Here is a 15,940-nt window from a genome sequence, read left to right on the forward strand (position 1 = left end):
GGCTGTACCAGGGTGGGAAGTTTTCTTGCCTCATCTTTAACCCAGGTCCCAGGGGGCAGCAGACTTCCCTAAGGGAGTCCCTGGTCTTCATGTCCAGCCTTCTGTTCCCTTCAGGAGGGAGTCACCTATGACAGTGACCCATCTTTTTTTTCCTTTGTGGGAGTAATTTCAATGTAGAGTGATAGAAATTTACAATGTGAAACTTCAAATTTTCCCTATATCTTGGAAAATCAAAATTGAAGCTAGTTCACAGGTGTATTATTTGTGTTCAACTGAACTATTTCAAGAGGTGTGACTGACTTTGGTAGAAATAATTAGAAATAAAGGGATTGCTCTAACCTTGTCTGTATAATGGTAATTAAGGCTTTTAATGTAAATTACCAGGAGGAATTAATATGAAGTGGTTTAGTTGAGCTACATTAAACATTTGAGTTTATATTCTCTTTCAGACTTAGCTGGAATTCAGTTGGTTTTATTTTACTGTAAACTTGAGTTGCATTGAGTGAACTCTACTTAAGTACGAGTAAAATTTCAAAACAGGTTTGAGGTAGTTAAGTGTGTTAAAGAAAAAAATCAGATGCATGTTTTCAGTGATTTCTGTGCATAAGGAGATTTTATTCAAAGTAGCGTTCTTCATTGTACTTGTTTTATACTGACTGGGTTGTAGTAGTCCTATCACAGATATTTATCTTTTGTTTTGCTCCAAGTTATTGCTTCTGCAAGTATGCTTTCACTGTTGATAGCTGTTCTGTTTTTCTTGGTATTGCTGCAGTATCCAGTGGAGGTGAGCTCAGAATATTGAACACAGGTCAAACATGAAAAATCCAGAAGCTTTTTTGTTCATGGCCATCATAATTTTGAGATTGCAGCTCAGAAAATTTGAAAGTTGGAAAGCTTAAGCTTGATTGAACTAAGCCTATGAGCAGCCTTGCAAATCAATTGCTGCAACTCCGAGGTAGCTTTGAGTTAGATTTGTAACATCTGCATGCTGTCAAGGGTAGGGTATGGCAGATGATCAGTAAGGTGAAAGAGACACTGCTTGAGAGAAATGCTTTTCTTGGAACTGCATCCCTCCTTTCAGCATGGGTTGTGAGCTTAGGAAACTTCTGTTGTGTTTGTGCTGCAGACTTAGGAGAACCAGCAGCAGCAGCAGAAGTGCAGGATGACATAGGACACTTTCCTAGGTAACTGTATGAATCTATTCCCAGACCTACAAAGACCGTACCCCAATACAGTATTTTTCCTAGCTATTGAGAGATACCTGATTGTTACCATCTAGCTCCAGTTGCTCATGACGAGCTGGTCATCATTTGAGCTCAGTTGATTAACAGTAATTCCAACACAATACCTGTAGATGTTGCATGCTGAATGCTTCAGGGCTTTATTAATAACTTTGAATATCTGCGATTTTTCTAGCTGCAGTCTTGATTTGTTTCCTGTGCTCTGTCTTAGAGTTCATTGTGCTCCAAAAGTTTAGCTGACTATAATATTCATATGAAAAAAAGCCTTTAGTGACCAGACTGCATGTGAAAATGGGGAAAAGGAATAAGTTGGCTGACCAATGATACTGTTTTTATATATTTGAAGTCTATTACACAATTATTTTATTTATTAGACAATAATGCTGCAGTTTTCTTTTTTTAAAGTTACTTTTGCTCTTGTTTTCAATCTTTCCAAGCCAAGTGTTTTTGTAAGATGTTAGTAATTTTAATTAAAATGTTAAATTGCATTGATTATTTTGGGGTTTTTTTGTCTTTGAAATGTTAGCATATTTTCCTTTAGAGAAAGTATATCTTATCTGTATATTGCATGAGCAGTATAAACTACCTCTTCTAAAATGAACCAAATGGAACAAATTTTGAGTAGTGAATGCTATAAAATCACACAAATAATTGCATTACCAGTAATTGTGCAGATGTGTACAGTAGGACAGTGTGACCAAAGCTCTTTGTGTTTCTGCACAGTCATAAAAACACTGATTTATTTAATCATTTTTGCCTAATGATCATGGTACTTGTTTACCTATAAGTTCCTCAGTCCAATAATTTTGGAAAGCATCATCAGCTAATTTCAGTTATATTTTATGGGGGATTGGAAGTCTCAAGACAGTTCAGTTGTTGAAAGTTGGTTGTTGGATAGAGGAGATACGTCCCCATTGAGGAAGAGGCTGCAGCATGTACTATCTCTCTTCTAGCAGCTGAGAGGTGTGGAAGTGGATTTGATTTGAAACTGGGTGTGTTAGAGAACTGTTGTAGAGCCTTTGGTTGGAGGAATTGCATCATTGTGGTGAGGGGATGAGGTGAAATAATACACTTATCCATCTTAACCACCTGTAGTGCTATACAGCATCCCTTTTAAACGTGTATGGAGCTTAAGCTGAAAAATGGGCAACAAGATGAGTATTAGGGCAAAGGGAATAACCTTTCACAGGTCAATATTAATTCCAATATAAAAAGGTAATGAGGCATTTTTGAAGTGCAACACACTAAATCAGTTCATAAAGAATTGGTGTTTATTGTGGATCTCTAAAGAAATGTTATGCTTGTGCATCTGTTTTCTTACTGTGTGCTTAAGAAGCTTGGAAGGTTTTTTATGGTTTTCCAAAGTCGAAAAAGAGGCAAAAAATGTGTGACTGGAAGACTTGTGCAAAATCAGCTGCTGCCTCAACAGGTTTGTTTTTTCCCAGTTTTGTTTTATAAAGGTTATGAATCATCTAAGAGAGTTCAAGGACAGAAGTAAAAGGTTAACAATTGGAAAAGATTACTGAAATAAATAGTTTTGGGTTTAGTGTAAAGCCACTAGGCTTTTAGCCTGTTTAAGATCCAACCTAATTGAAGAATGAAAAGTCTTTAAAATACAAGTAAATGTTAGTACACAACTGTTTATAGAAAAGGGCAGCACAACTACCAGCTAAATGAGACATTCAAGAAAAAGTTGAAAAAACCAAGCTGCTACTTCCTTTCTTATACCTGTCACAACTATTTTGTTAACAAGGATGTGTGCTGCAATGTAAAGTGTTCTTCATTTGACAGAGCTGACCTAACAAGCCCTTTTAATTGGTCTTCCTCTTCTACGCATCTCTTCTCTTTCAGTACAGTGAACTGTATCTATTATCAGCTGCTGCGTGTGTGCCTGAGCAAGCAAAAGCACTTTGCTCACCAAAAAGAGCACAATTACAGATGTACTTTCTTTGTTGGAATAAAAGTTGCATGTGGAAATATGTAGTGCAGATGGGAAATAAATGTATGAACTACTGACGTAGCTTGGGTTTTTCCCTTTATGTTTGAATTTCTCAACTATGCTTAATACCATGACTTTCTGCCAAGCAAAGTTAGGTTTTCACAGTTTAATTCTACATTTGCTTCTGCAGGACAAAAAGAATTTAGTAGCTCTCAGTAGTGTCAGGATCTTTGACATGAAAGGAGAATCTCATAAAGCAGCTATTTATTGCTTAAAAAGATGGAAAAGGAGCAGTACTAAACTTCGTGAATAACTGGATTCTCCCTGACAGAAGTTTTAGCTGCTTTATTTTGCAGAACTAGTGAGCATAACTACCCTACTAAGGTATTTCATATCTGATAGCTATCAGTGTAATTGTGCCTGCAAAAAAATAATGTGTATTATATACAGGTTAACTTTTAAAAACGCACCGGTTCTTTGGTTTAGGTTTTTCTACCTTATCAGTAGGACTTGGTCTTTCATCACTTGTCTATCTTCTTTTGGAACCAGGTGCAAGATTTGTGTTCCATTCACTTCAGTTTAATCCCTATGTTTTAAGAAGACAACTGACCTGCCTAGCAGTAAAGCTTTTTAAATAGATTCTGTTTTGCATTAGTTCTCTAATGATATAGCAGGAAATCAGGAAATGCACTTACATGGAAAACAGTATTCTTAGTTATTTATATAGCCCTGCTGATGCATTGAGCATTTTCCATGAAAATCAGTAATTCTGAGATTTACATTTTTCTCTTTTACTGAAATAAGCTACACCTGTTGATCGTCACAACAGTTAGTAAATATTATTTAATTTTCTGCAAATTTTCAGGTTATATTGCCTGAAAGAACAGGCTTTTACTTGATGCTTAAATGTCTTATTTGTGCATGAAGAAATTTGTTTTAAAGAGTTTTTTGTGGTAAGACATCTGAATTAAATATTTGAGATGTTATTTTAAGTGCGGAATGCTGTCTATAATTTTAATTTTTACATCAAATAAAATGAATAAAAAGGAAGAGTTCCCTGTGCTTGAAAGAAGGAAATGGTTTTAACAGCAAAGGTCCTAATGCTGCTGTCCTTTTCAGGAAACTGTGTTCTCATGAATTTTCAGCCTTTGTAATTGCAAGGTAGCAAGAAAGGTCAACGTTTTCTGTTGGAAATAGAGTAGATCAGGGAAAGTGAATAGGTATCTGCTTTCTGCATATGGCTTAGTCTGATTTTTTTTTTTTTCTTAAATTTTCAAAAGATTTATAATTTTTTTTGTTGTGGTGCTCTGATTGTGTCAATGTCCCGCCTCTCTTTCCCCAGGAAAAGTTATTCCAGGTGCAAAGCACAATTTATGCTTTATGTTAGTTTATCTTGGTAGAAATGTGTGTGCTCCTGCCCTGGGGTGCATCTTTCCTTGAATCCACAGACCTCTCATGCTGTGTGTGCGTCCGCCACCTCTACTGGGGTTTCTTTTGCTATTTACTGTGGTGTTGCTGCCACTACTATCACATGCGCAGCAGAGGCATCAGGGTTGTTGTTATCGAATAGAACAGTGGAGACCACAGGAATGTGGCAATAACTACAGAGGAAGAAGTGGTTTGCTCTAAAATTTTTTTCTAAAGGTTGCTATATATTCAGAAGCAATTAAAATTGTTGTAATACAGTACTTTTTGCTAAGGTGTCTTTTCTTAAAGTAGTTGTAGTTTGTAGTGATTTGAGCACCTGCTATTGGAGTAGTTTTAGAAAAACACTTTATGCTAATACTGGTTTCAATTAAAATTGTACTATTTAATTTTTACCTCAGATTTTAATTTTTCACTTGCTTTGTCAGCATCACTGATTCTGTGGCTGATCACTTTAGGGTTCAAACATACGGATTTCACTAGTACACTAAATTTCATCTGGTTTTGCGCTTCTAGGTTTCTTTATCTGTATTTTCAAACTTAATTTTTTGTAGCCAGTATTGTAGAAGATGAAACTATTATGTATATATCGTGAACTTCCTGGTTTTGTAAATGCTGAATGTGTTTTCATGGGCTTTTATTGTTAATAATGAGTCTTCTGAATTTCTGACACTCCACTCCTCCACCCCCCAATTTCTCTTCACCTCCCCCTACATGCTGCAACCCCCCACTCCACCCCCCCTCGCTTTGATTGTTCAAGTTAGATTCAAACCAGGTGGCTTCATAGTTTCTTGCATTACTATTTTAACCTTAGACAGCTGCATCAGTGGTTAATTACTGTTCACTTCCAATACTGACTTCTGCAATGGAATTAGCATTAAGATGCTTTATATTGTCACTGTGTATGCTTTATTTCTCCCCCCCACTCCCCTCACCCGCCAGCTGCTTAAGTGTTAGACTGTTTTTTGGCAACTGTATTTCCTTCCTTAGTATTTTTTTAAGTTTTTTGTAAGCATTTAGTTCTGGAGACTTACTGTCATTGTATCATCAAACTGTAGCTCTGTTATGGAAACTAAAATTCTGCCCTCTTGTGGGTAAATCTATATGACGTACCGCAGTCACAGTATCTTATTTGAATGAGAACTAGAGGATATTCAGTCATTCACTTTCTGCTTCTCTTCCTTAAAGTGATTTTTTTTTTTTTTAATTATTTTTTTAAGGACAGTTTATGGACTAATAACTAGCAGAGATTCATGTAGTATTGGAGAAGAAAAGTAGATTATTGCAAAATGTGGAAGTTTAAAACTAGCTATGAGGAAGGCTTAATAAATTTCTAATAGCATGTTTGCTCATTTAAAAGAAAAGAAAAAGTCCACTGCTCACTTAAATTGTAAAATAACTAATACATGAGTTGTACCAGTTTACTTTGAGTGTGCAGCTGCAAAAATCAACTTTGGTCATGGTGTTGCAATTACATCAATATGATGCTACTCAACAGATAAGAAATGAAAACTACTTTTTAAAGTATTTTCATTGTAAATAAAGATTTCATAATCTAAATTAAATAAAACATAACTGAATTTAAATTATTCTACTTAATAGAATGCTTTTTAAAAGAAAAATATAGAGACCTAATACCATAGCCCTTCTTTAAAATGTAATTTTAATTCACCTAATTTGTCTTTAATCTTCTTCTCAGAAATACATTAGGTCAGTCATTTATGTCATTTTTTTAAATCAAAAGATATACTAAGTTAAAGAATACAGTGGAGTATGGTGAATGAAACGTTTAAACGTACATAGCACATTTCTGAATCCTGAGGTTGGTTACTTATCTTTGCATTACTACTGAGCCTGTGTTTTACTGCACATAAACAGATTTTGTTTTCCACCATTCTCATTCATGCACATAGCAAAGCTGTGGAAGAACTGGTATGTTTGTTAAGGAAACTAGAAGAGGAGGGATGTTTCATAAATGCAGAGTAGAAAAAAACCCACAAAACACCAAAACCCAACAACCCACAGCATTTTAAATTTAACATTTTAATTTTAACAAGGATTTAACAATTTTTTAACAAATTTAACAAGGATTTTTCTTTGGAATATTCATTTGCAGGTAAAGGAGAATATACATAATTGACAAAAAAAGGGGAACAAAATAATGTACAGAAGTTACACTTGAAATTTGTTCTTAATGTCCATAGCAAAAACTTTTTAAATATTAAATTCCTTGCAGTCTTGGCTTGGCTTCACTTTATTATTGTGTATCATGATGATAGCTTGTCCATATTTTATTCTTAATATATGCTGCCATTTCACTGTTTTCATTTCACCGGGGGGTTCTTTGTGTCACTTCCATTGTGCACTGTAATTTCTTCCATCCTGAAGCATCTTTTATGATATCCATTGTTTCTTATAAAGAAGCAAAAGCCTAAATACATCTGTACTCAATATGCAATATTGAATATACTGAATATACTTATTTGTATATATGTAAATTTGATTTCTGCTGCTCTGTTTGAACTGCTACACTGCACTGATGCATTGTTTAAAGCTTTCTAATGCAGCAGTTCTTTGATTTTCTTAATTCAGCTAATACAACTAAGTTTCATTTTTTCAGTCTAGAGGTAGAAATGCTGTACTAGTAATAGTTACTGTGCAAAGCTGATAATGTAAAATTTTCTAAATATTGAAAAATGTTGATTCTTCTTGACTAATTGTGAGCTGCTACTATGTAGTACTTCTAACTCTTGTTACAGTTGGGGAATGGAAAAGAAAAAGCAGCCAACCACAACAAAACTTGTCTATCAGTCAAGCCGTTAATTGTTGTATGATGTTGTGATGTTTTGTGTGAAGGAAACTATCTCATCTTGAGCTGTTAATTTTTTTCCTCTAACTGCTTGATATTTTAAATTCCTTAAATGAGTGAGTTTACTAATATGCTCAGTGACATCAAGTTTGAGTTCTAGTTTCACTGGATCTCAGTCTCTAGTTCTGGAATTGAATCTCACCTTATTTGCCAGTTGTATAACAGATGCAGTTTTGCTCTCAACACAACTGATGTAACATTTGGACCCAGATATTCCTATGTTGTTTCTTCATATTGTGTTGTATAAACTAATCCCATCACTTAATCCCATCAGTCACTCTTTTGTCTTTTGTTTACTCTTGTTACCTGAAACAAAAGCTCTGGAAACCAGAAGTAGCTTAGAGAGGAGACATTGCTTTATTTGATGGGTGCTAAGTGGAAATCCACAAATCTAGAACACCTTACCAGGGATATTGGCCCATGATTTATACACAAAAGATTCTCATAATTCCACCTACCTAATACGTAACTCACCTAGGTTTACATACTCATCATGATGACTGAATAGCCCTTTTGCACGCGTTAAATTTTGCAGCAGTAGCAAAACACTTCTGCGCAGGTGTGAGCTCCTCAGTGGTCGTTTGGATAGGGATACCCTTCCTCACATTATCCTTTTAAGGTATTGAGTCATTTCAGGACAGTAAAAGTTTACTGTAAGTTTGCCAACTTCTTGAGGATGATAAGGATGTTCCTTGAAGTAGCCACAGCTCTGTCCTAATTGATACAGGAGTACCTATTTTGACATATGAGAGAACCTTGAAGTGATTAATTACTTCTAGCAGTCTTCTCATTATCACTATCAGCTCAGTGACTAACTATTTTCTCACAGAGCAAGAAGCTAAGTAATTAACTATTTTCTCACACAGTAAGCAGGTTAGTGGGAGTCAAACAGCATTTTAGTTAGCCTATGGTTATAAACAGAACAGAAGCCTGTCTTTGGTAACAGTCTCATCTGCTTATTCACATCATCATACACTTAAAAAAACTTTGTAATGTAAGAGCCAGACTTCTTGAATCACAGTGCTTAGTTCCCAGATGGTGCAGGCAACCACATCTTGTCCTTTCTGTAACATCTGTATGATCTATCTTCAAAGTAACGGTGTTGCTTATCTCTACTACTCCTAATGGAAGGCTGCTGCACAAAGTGGCAGCTCTGATGGTAAGAAGCTCTGTTCTGATTTTATTCTTGCTTGCATTCATGCCCCCATTAATTGTTGTGTTAGCACTGCCCTGTAGCATTCTTCCTTTGTAACCTTCTTTGACTGCATTAGAGAGAGCAACCACATCCCCTCTTGACCTTTGTTTTGTTAGCTAAACAAATCAACCCTTTCTACTCTACCCTTACAAAGAAAGTTTTCTCTTCCCCTGACCATCCTTGCTCACTGCACTTGCTCCACTCTCAGGTCTGGCTCTTGCCAGTTTAGGTTTCATATCATGTATCTGTGGAGGATGTTTCTAATTTAAGTACCTGCTTTTGGAGGAATTTTTCCCATTGATTGTCTGTATAATTTTAATTATTAAATTTAATTTTTGTCATTTTGTTAGTATAATAGTGGATTGTAGTGTGTGATCTTTGTAAATTTTTCATGTTTTAGAACTGGACTTGAAAATATTGTGATGACCTTTTTTTGTTTGTTTTTTATTTTTAGCAGTGTGGACTTTGTTACCATTGAGATCTTTATAGTTAGTGAAAACTGAGTGAACAAATTCCTTTTTCAGTAGTTGAATATAAACTGTGCTGTTTTACAGGAAATAAATGAACTAGTTCACTGGTGGCTAAACCTTTTCTTTTTGTGGAGGAGGTGATACAGTTTCTGGTAATAGTTTCACGAGAAAAACTTTTAAATGGCTACTACTTTTAAAATATACTAAGATTTTGTATTTTTCACTTTGTTTACTCCTTGATTTTTGCATCTGTAAATCATTGCTTTTGGTTTTGCTAGCTTATTCTATATGAAAAATATTTCCTTCTGCAAAACTGGGAAGTGAATATAGCAGCTAATTAAACTGGTTATGCATTAAGTGCTGTCCACTGCAGTATGAAGTAACAGAAGTTACTTTTGTAACGAAGTAACATTTTGTTACCAATTTTTGAGTTGGTAGTGTATAACCTGAGCAAATTTTCTTTTCATTGCCGTATCTTTTTTCGTGAAGGGCTCTGCTTCTGAGACCAGAAGCTTGCCTTTTGATTGCTTAATACCATTTGATATTTAAAATCTATGTTGTTCTACCCACTCTTGACAAAAATTACTTAGTATGCAGCTGAGGGTATGGTCTCCGTTTCATTTATATTACTGAATTTAAAATTCTAAAAAATTAAATTGAGAATTTTAATTTGGGTTGTTCTTGTTTTTTTTTTGTTTTGTTTTTTTGTTTTTTTCCTTCTTTATTTCAGTGCTTGGGAGATGGGAAGTAATGATAGCTGGCACCTGAACTAAAATATCTGTGTAGGCACTACTATCCCAGAACTTCAGGATGAATGGGGATATGCCTCATGTTCCCATCACTACTCTTGCAGGGATTGCTAGTCTTACAGACCGTAAGTAGTCTTATTTTTTTTTGTCTTCGTTATGCTGTTTACCTCTTCAGTAAATACCTGCATTTTCAAAATACTAAAAATAGTTCTATTTTAAAAGTTCGTAAAGGTAAATCTGTTGAAAGTCAGATTTAGCATGAAAAATGTTAATTTTGTCATTGCTTAAATTTTAAAAATCTATTCAAATAGAACATGCTAATTTAAACATGAAATGAAATGTACTTTTAAAAAAACACTTCAGGACACCTGAAACAAAATATAGGAATTCATTTTTTGTTCAGAATATCATTCAGTAACATATCTAGGTACCCCACAGATAAAGAAAAGCATATATAGGATAACATACTTCGCTAAAACATACATCTCATCAGAAAGAGAGGGGGAGAGAGGATCAGACTGATGCTTTAACTAAAAAGAGTTGTGGAATATTCTGAATACACTTGAAACCTAGTTCCTTAGTTCTGGACAAGGTATAAAAAGTTGCTCTAATGAATAGGTGCAAAGAATGGCTGCTAGAATTTAAATAAGCAGCTGAACCTGTGAGTCTTCTTTCTTAGCTGTTCAGCCTACAAAAGGAGTAGATAAGGTGTATGTACTGTCTTTAAATACTTCAGGAAGACAAAACGCATGGAAAGGAAAAGAACTATTTACATTAAAAGCTGATAGTGGCACAAAACCAAATGGTTATAATGTGAACAGTACTGCAAATATGTGAACAACTACTGCAAGAAGAGCAGTTGGGACAAAGATGCATCTTGTTCATGAACTGTAAGAAAGAATTTGCAGCTCAGTTGTCTGTCTGAGGATAATTGGACTCAGTGACCCAGGTGCTTCTTCTGAACTCTTATTTTTTTTATTATTATACTGTTGAAATTTGGAGACTTTCCAAGAGACACTGAAAGTATATACCCAGCAATTGAATTTAATTCCCTACAGTAAAAAAAGTATTTTAAAAAAATGTATTGGAGGAAAAAACCCCACTTCTCATGTGCTTCTGATAATCTGAAATATCAAATTGGAAGACACTGTTTATGGATTCAGATGTCTATATGTGTGTCATTATATAAAGGGGGAAAAGTACTAGAATTCTCTCCCCCTCTTTTTTTTTTTAACAAAGAATTTAAAAATATAAAAGAGACAAAAGAGTGTATTTCACTTAAGAAAAAAAAAAAACTTAAGCTATTTCTAATGATTCAGTTAAAACCTTTATCTCAGAGCTGTAATCAGCCTGGGAACTTGAACTTAAGAGTCAGCTTGTTTTTGTGGACCCAGGAAAGTGACTTTTCTGTACAGCTGGCTTTTTGGCCTCTTCTGGTTTACTCTCCTCTTGTCTGTGTACCTCTGCCAATTATCTGGCCAAGATTTATGATTAGGTATGTTGACTGAATTGACGTGTTAGTGATAGTACCAATCAAAGATACTAGCCTTTTCTTGAGAAAGATGACTTACATAGAAATATAAATACATGAGAAAAATAAACTGAGAATTTAATCAGCGGCTTAAATTGGCTTTTGGGTTGTTTGGTTTTTTGGTGGATGGGGTATATGGGTATGTATGGTATGTATGGCCATACAAAGGAACACTAATTAAATATGAAGATCAGAGTAGAAAACTTAAAGTATATGCTGAATGCACTTTCGTTACTGCATGCAACTACAAGGATTTTGCATTTCCTTTCTTTATCAATGGTTTTGGTTCCAAGAAAAAAGTATGATAACACACTATATAATATTCTGGAATGTTTAAAAGTATGTTTTGATTAATAATACTTGCATTAGCACAGTTAAATATTTACAGTAGTATAGTAATTTAACTTGTGGACTTGACTGCATTACTTTGTTTAAAACAGAGTCCAACCTTTGTCTGTGTGTGTGTGTGTGCGTGTGTGCGTGTTCATAATTGAAAAGAAATTCAGCAATCTTCTCAGTATTGTAAATGTAGTTGTCAAGTTTTCTTAATCACACGAGGGAGTAAGAAGATGTCCATATTTGTATGCTTGTGTTTCATGAAATGATTCTGAACTCCTTTCTGTTTTCTGATAACAGTTTTGAACCAGCTGCCTCTTCCATCACCTTTACCTGCTACAACAACAAAAAGCCTGCTTTTCAATGGACGGATAGCTGAAGAGGTGAACTGCCTTCTGGCGTGCAGGGATGAAAATCTGGTTTCACAGCTCGTCCACAGTCTCAATCAGGTGTCAACAGATCACATGTATGTATTTTGAACTTCAACTATATCAGATCACAATCATTACTCCTTGAAATCAAAATTAACTGGAGTGAGAGGGATATTTGTGAGAATCTGAAAATTAGAACATGCTGGGTTTTTATTTGGCTTGCTTAGCAAATGACTGCTATATAAGAGTCAAATATTTCAGTCAGTCAGAATGTTAATAATTCTCTGACAGCCTTTATGCATAAATGTGGGGGTTGTTTTATAGGTCTGCTTCTTATTCCATTCTTGCTAGTTAGGAGTGCAGAATTCATGGTGTTGTTTGTGCAATACTCATTTTTGTTCCACTTTGGTTAATAATGTGCACAGACAAATTATACACTCAGTATTACACAAAAAAGAAAAATTTTAGGACACCTGTGTAAGACCCATCAATTCTCATTAGGTATTGAACTTAAATACTTCAAGACTTGAACCAGCAAGTAAGCTAATGTATTCTATTTTGTTAATTTTTTTTTTTTTTAATCTTTCCCTGGTGTCCTTTGAATTGTCTTATGTTGACAACCCTGTTTTTTTCCTGCACGTTCGAATTAATTGTTTTGATCAAGTGGAAGTAGCTTTTAAAAGTCCTCAAAGCAAATAATAAGTGAAAGCACGGGTGCATTTGTAGAAAATCCATTATTTTTTTTTTGTGGGTCGGAGGGAATCCTGTGATGTCAAAGATATGCCAATTTCCCTTTTTAAAATAAAAGATTCTCAAAGCATTGGGCTGCAACCTGAATGTTATACATTCACGCATATGTTATTTTCACTCCTACAGTAGTACTTTCTTGATGTTAACGCCAAAACGTTCTTTTATGGAGAAGATCACAATATAAAAGTGGGCATAAAAAAACTTTATAATAGTCTGAAACTGGCAGCCATGTATATATAACTGCCTAGTAACAGAAAAGAATTGTGAAGACTAGTAGGAATACCTCTTCTGCTGTTCCTTAAAGAAGAGAGGAAAAAAATAGAGGCAGGGAACGGTGCTTTGCAGACTTGGTTTTTTTTTTTTCCATATTTTAACAGTAAATTGTCTTCTTTCATTTTGGTTTTGTTTTTTTGTTTCTCTTTTTTTTTTTTTTTTACTTGACTCATAGTTTCTTATAATTTGAAAATGCATTTGCCTCTTTATTTGCTTACTTCCACAATTCCAGAGAGTTGAAAGATAACCTTGGCAGTGATGATCCAGAGGGAGATATACCAGTCTTGCTGCAGGCTATCCTGGCAAGGAATCCTAATGTTTTCAGGGAGAAAAGCATGCAAAACAGATACGGGGTACAAAGCGGTAAGGATTTTTGATTATTTATTGATTGCGTTTATGTTGTTCTGTAAGTTTAGGGGACTAATACTAGCCAGAAATATATATGGAGCACAACTGTGATATTTATGCCTTACCTTGCATTTGATAGTGATATAAAGCTGTGTATGTTGACATCTTCTAAGAGTGACTGTATTAGAATAAGCTTGGAAATAAACTCTACCAGGTATTTTTGTAAAAAATATTTAATTTCACAACAAAGTTTAATATTTCAGATGAGTGATTGGATTTTGTTTATAAATTATTTTATTTCAGTTTCTTTATGGCTAGGTTTATATATCTGCCAATAAATAATTACAGTTGGAAAAATATGCCTTGATCCTACTGAAAATCTGTACGATTATAGTGTATCATTACAGTGGTAGTTCTTAGTAGTTCTGGGGCAAGGAATGTGGTTGAATGAACCATACTAAACAGATCCTTCCTGCATTCCTTGTCTCAGCAACTTGTGATGCCCTGCAGATTTTACTGTTTTGACAGCTAATTCTCTTCTGACGTGTAGTGAGATATACTGCTGATAGCAAAGATGAAGGAGAGAGACCAAGCAAAGGGTTAATTGGATAGTTTCTGTTGTAGATCTGGAGATTTGACCTGAAGTATATTCTTTAAATACCAAACTATGAAATGAATAGGAAAATTTCCAGAATTTTTGCAGTGTGGGGGTAAAGCTTTGCTAGTACTTTAGAGATACAGGTAGAAGTGTTGCTGGAGTCCACAAGGGAAAGGAAGTGTAGTGTGCTTTTGGAGGGGAAAAAAAATAAAATGAGATTATTAGTTTTGTTCACCTAGGCTCGTGAATAAAAAGCCGTAAAATATTTGAAAAGAATTTGCTAAGGACAGAAGACATAAAGTTCCTTGAAAGAAGACAGAAATTTCCTGGAATGAAAATGTGAAAGGCAGTGCTAAATATTTGTAAGTTCATTGGTACATATATCCTGAAATTTAAGCTCTGGAAACAGTCTCCAGATCCTGCATTTAGTAGTAGCTGTGGCAGAGCATGATTTTTCCAGCTGTGGGAAAAGTTGCGATTGTCCTGCCAGTTTGCAGAGTGGTCCCAGAAAAACATGTGCTAGAATTAGAGTTTTCCGCCAGTTTTGTAGAAGAAAATGTTTTGTCAGTGCAAAAGGGAGACATCATTTTTGAAATTATCTGTTCCAGCAGAGGCTTTTGAAAGAAGACAAAGCTAGTTAATTTCTTTTTAATTTTTATTAATTCTGTGCTTCACAAGGAGAAACCCTTTTGTGGCTTGATTCAGTAGGTTAAGAATAATCCTTAATGAAATAAAAGCACCTCTATCTTTAAATGTGCTAGTAAATGTGCTTTGGCCTATGCTCGGAGGAAGGTATTAATACAGAATAAAAAATAATTCAACGTGAAACTTAAAAGTAACAGTTGATGTTATTTTAGTAAAATTAACAAAGTGTTGTCAGAGAACCAGAAGAGATCAGACTTTAATATTCCCTTGAATATTTAATTTTATTTTACATAATTCTGAATACTTGTATGAGTGCAAGCATTACAATGTAAGTGTAAAATCTGAAAACTGGAAATAAAGGAGGAAGAAGGGAAGAGTATAGCTGTAGACAAAGTATTTTGAGAGGAAGAAAGCCCTGGGTAAAGCTAGGTGAAGTGTGACTTTATTTTCAGTGGAAAAAGGCCACACTCTTATTGGGATATAGGTGGATCTTTAAGCTCGATGCTGGCAAATTGAGATAGCCTTATTAGCTGTTACTATGTCCCGTTCAGATCCCCAAGGCCAAAGAAGGGTGTACTGATGCGTTGGGGCAGCAACAGCTGGGTTTTCTTCTGCTTTCTGAACAGATACTGTAATCTCTGTAGAGTCACGATTTGTAGAATAGTTGAGGGTTTGGCAGAGATTTTATGTAATGCATTTTGTCAGCTGGAAGAATGAAATTTAGAGTCTCTTCTAGTACTTCAAATTCATCTCTTCCATTTTCCCTACTGTCTTCCTTCTGAATATTGTCATTCCAGCTTCTGTTGAGTCCAGCATGCGTTGAAGTCAGCACTGCGTGTTGTGAGGCAGTATTTGTGATGCTCACAGTTGAGAAGGAACGAAGGCAGCAGGACCCCCTGTCTATTTACTCAGCCTGGGATGGGTCTGTGCACCATGATCCCTTCAGTGTCAGTTCCAGCATTAGTATGGACAAAGTGAACTCAAATTCATTTCTCCGAGCCTTCAGTTCTGATGCAAGAACAGGAAGATCTCCTGACTAAAGAATTCCATTAAACATGAAATAAAATTCTTGGTTCAGTACAGTGTGTCAGGAATCTCCAGAAAGCTAAATACTATGTTTTGAATTCTTGTGAATATAAGGTGAAGCTCAAGCACTATTCTGTGCTGATGTTTCTTCCCAAGTTCATATTGATCCACAGT

General features: G+C 35.1%; 1 protein-coding gene across 1 annotated transcript in view; it reads left to right on the forward strand.

Moving 5' to 3' along the window:
• NIPBL (NIPBL cohesin loading factor) overlaps positions 1 to 15,940 on the forward strand; it is a 124,558-nt gene that overhangs the window by 18,052 nt on the left and 90,566 nt on the right. The window contains exons 2-4 of the mRNA XM_074165987.1: positions 9,870 to 10,013; positions 12,056 to 12,221; positions 13,382 to 13,512. Coding sequence (XP_074022088.1) covers positions 9,950 to 10,013; positions 12,056 to 12,221; positions 13,382 to 13,512 — 361 coding nt within the window. The 5' untranslated portion in view covers positions 9,870 to 9,949. The remainder of the gene's footprint in view (positions 1 to 9,869; positions 10,014 to 12,055; positions 12,222 to 13,381; positions 13,513 to 15,940) is intronic.

The sequence above is a fragment of the Numenius arquata genome, chromosome Z (assembly GCF_964106895.1).
Source record: "Numenius arquata chromosome Z, bNumArq3.hap1.1, whole genome shotgun sequence".
Taxonomy (NCBI): Eukaryota; Metazoa; Chordata; class Aves; order Charadriiformes; family Scolopacidae; genus Numenius; species Numenius arquata.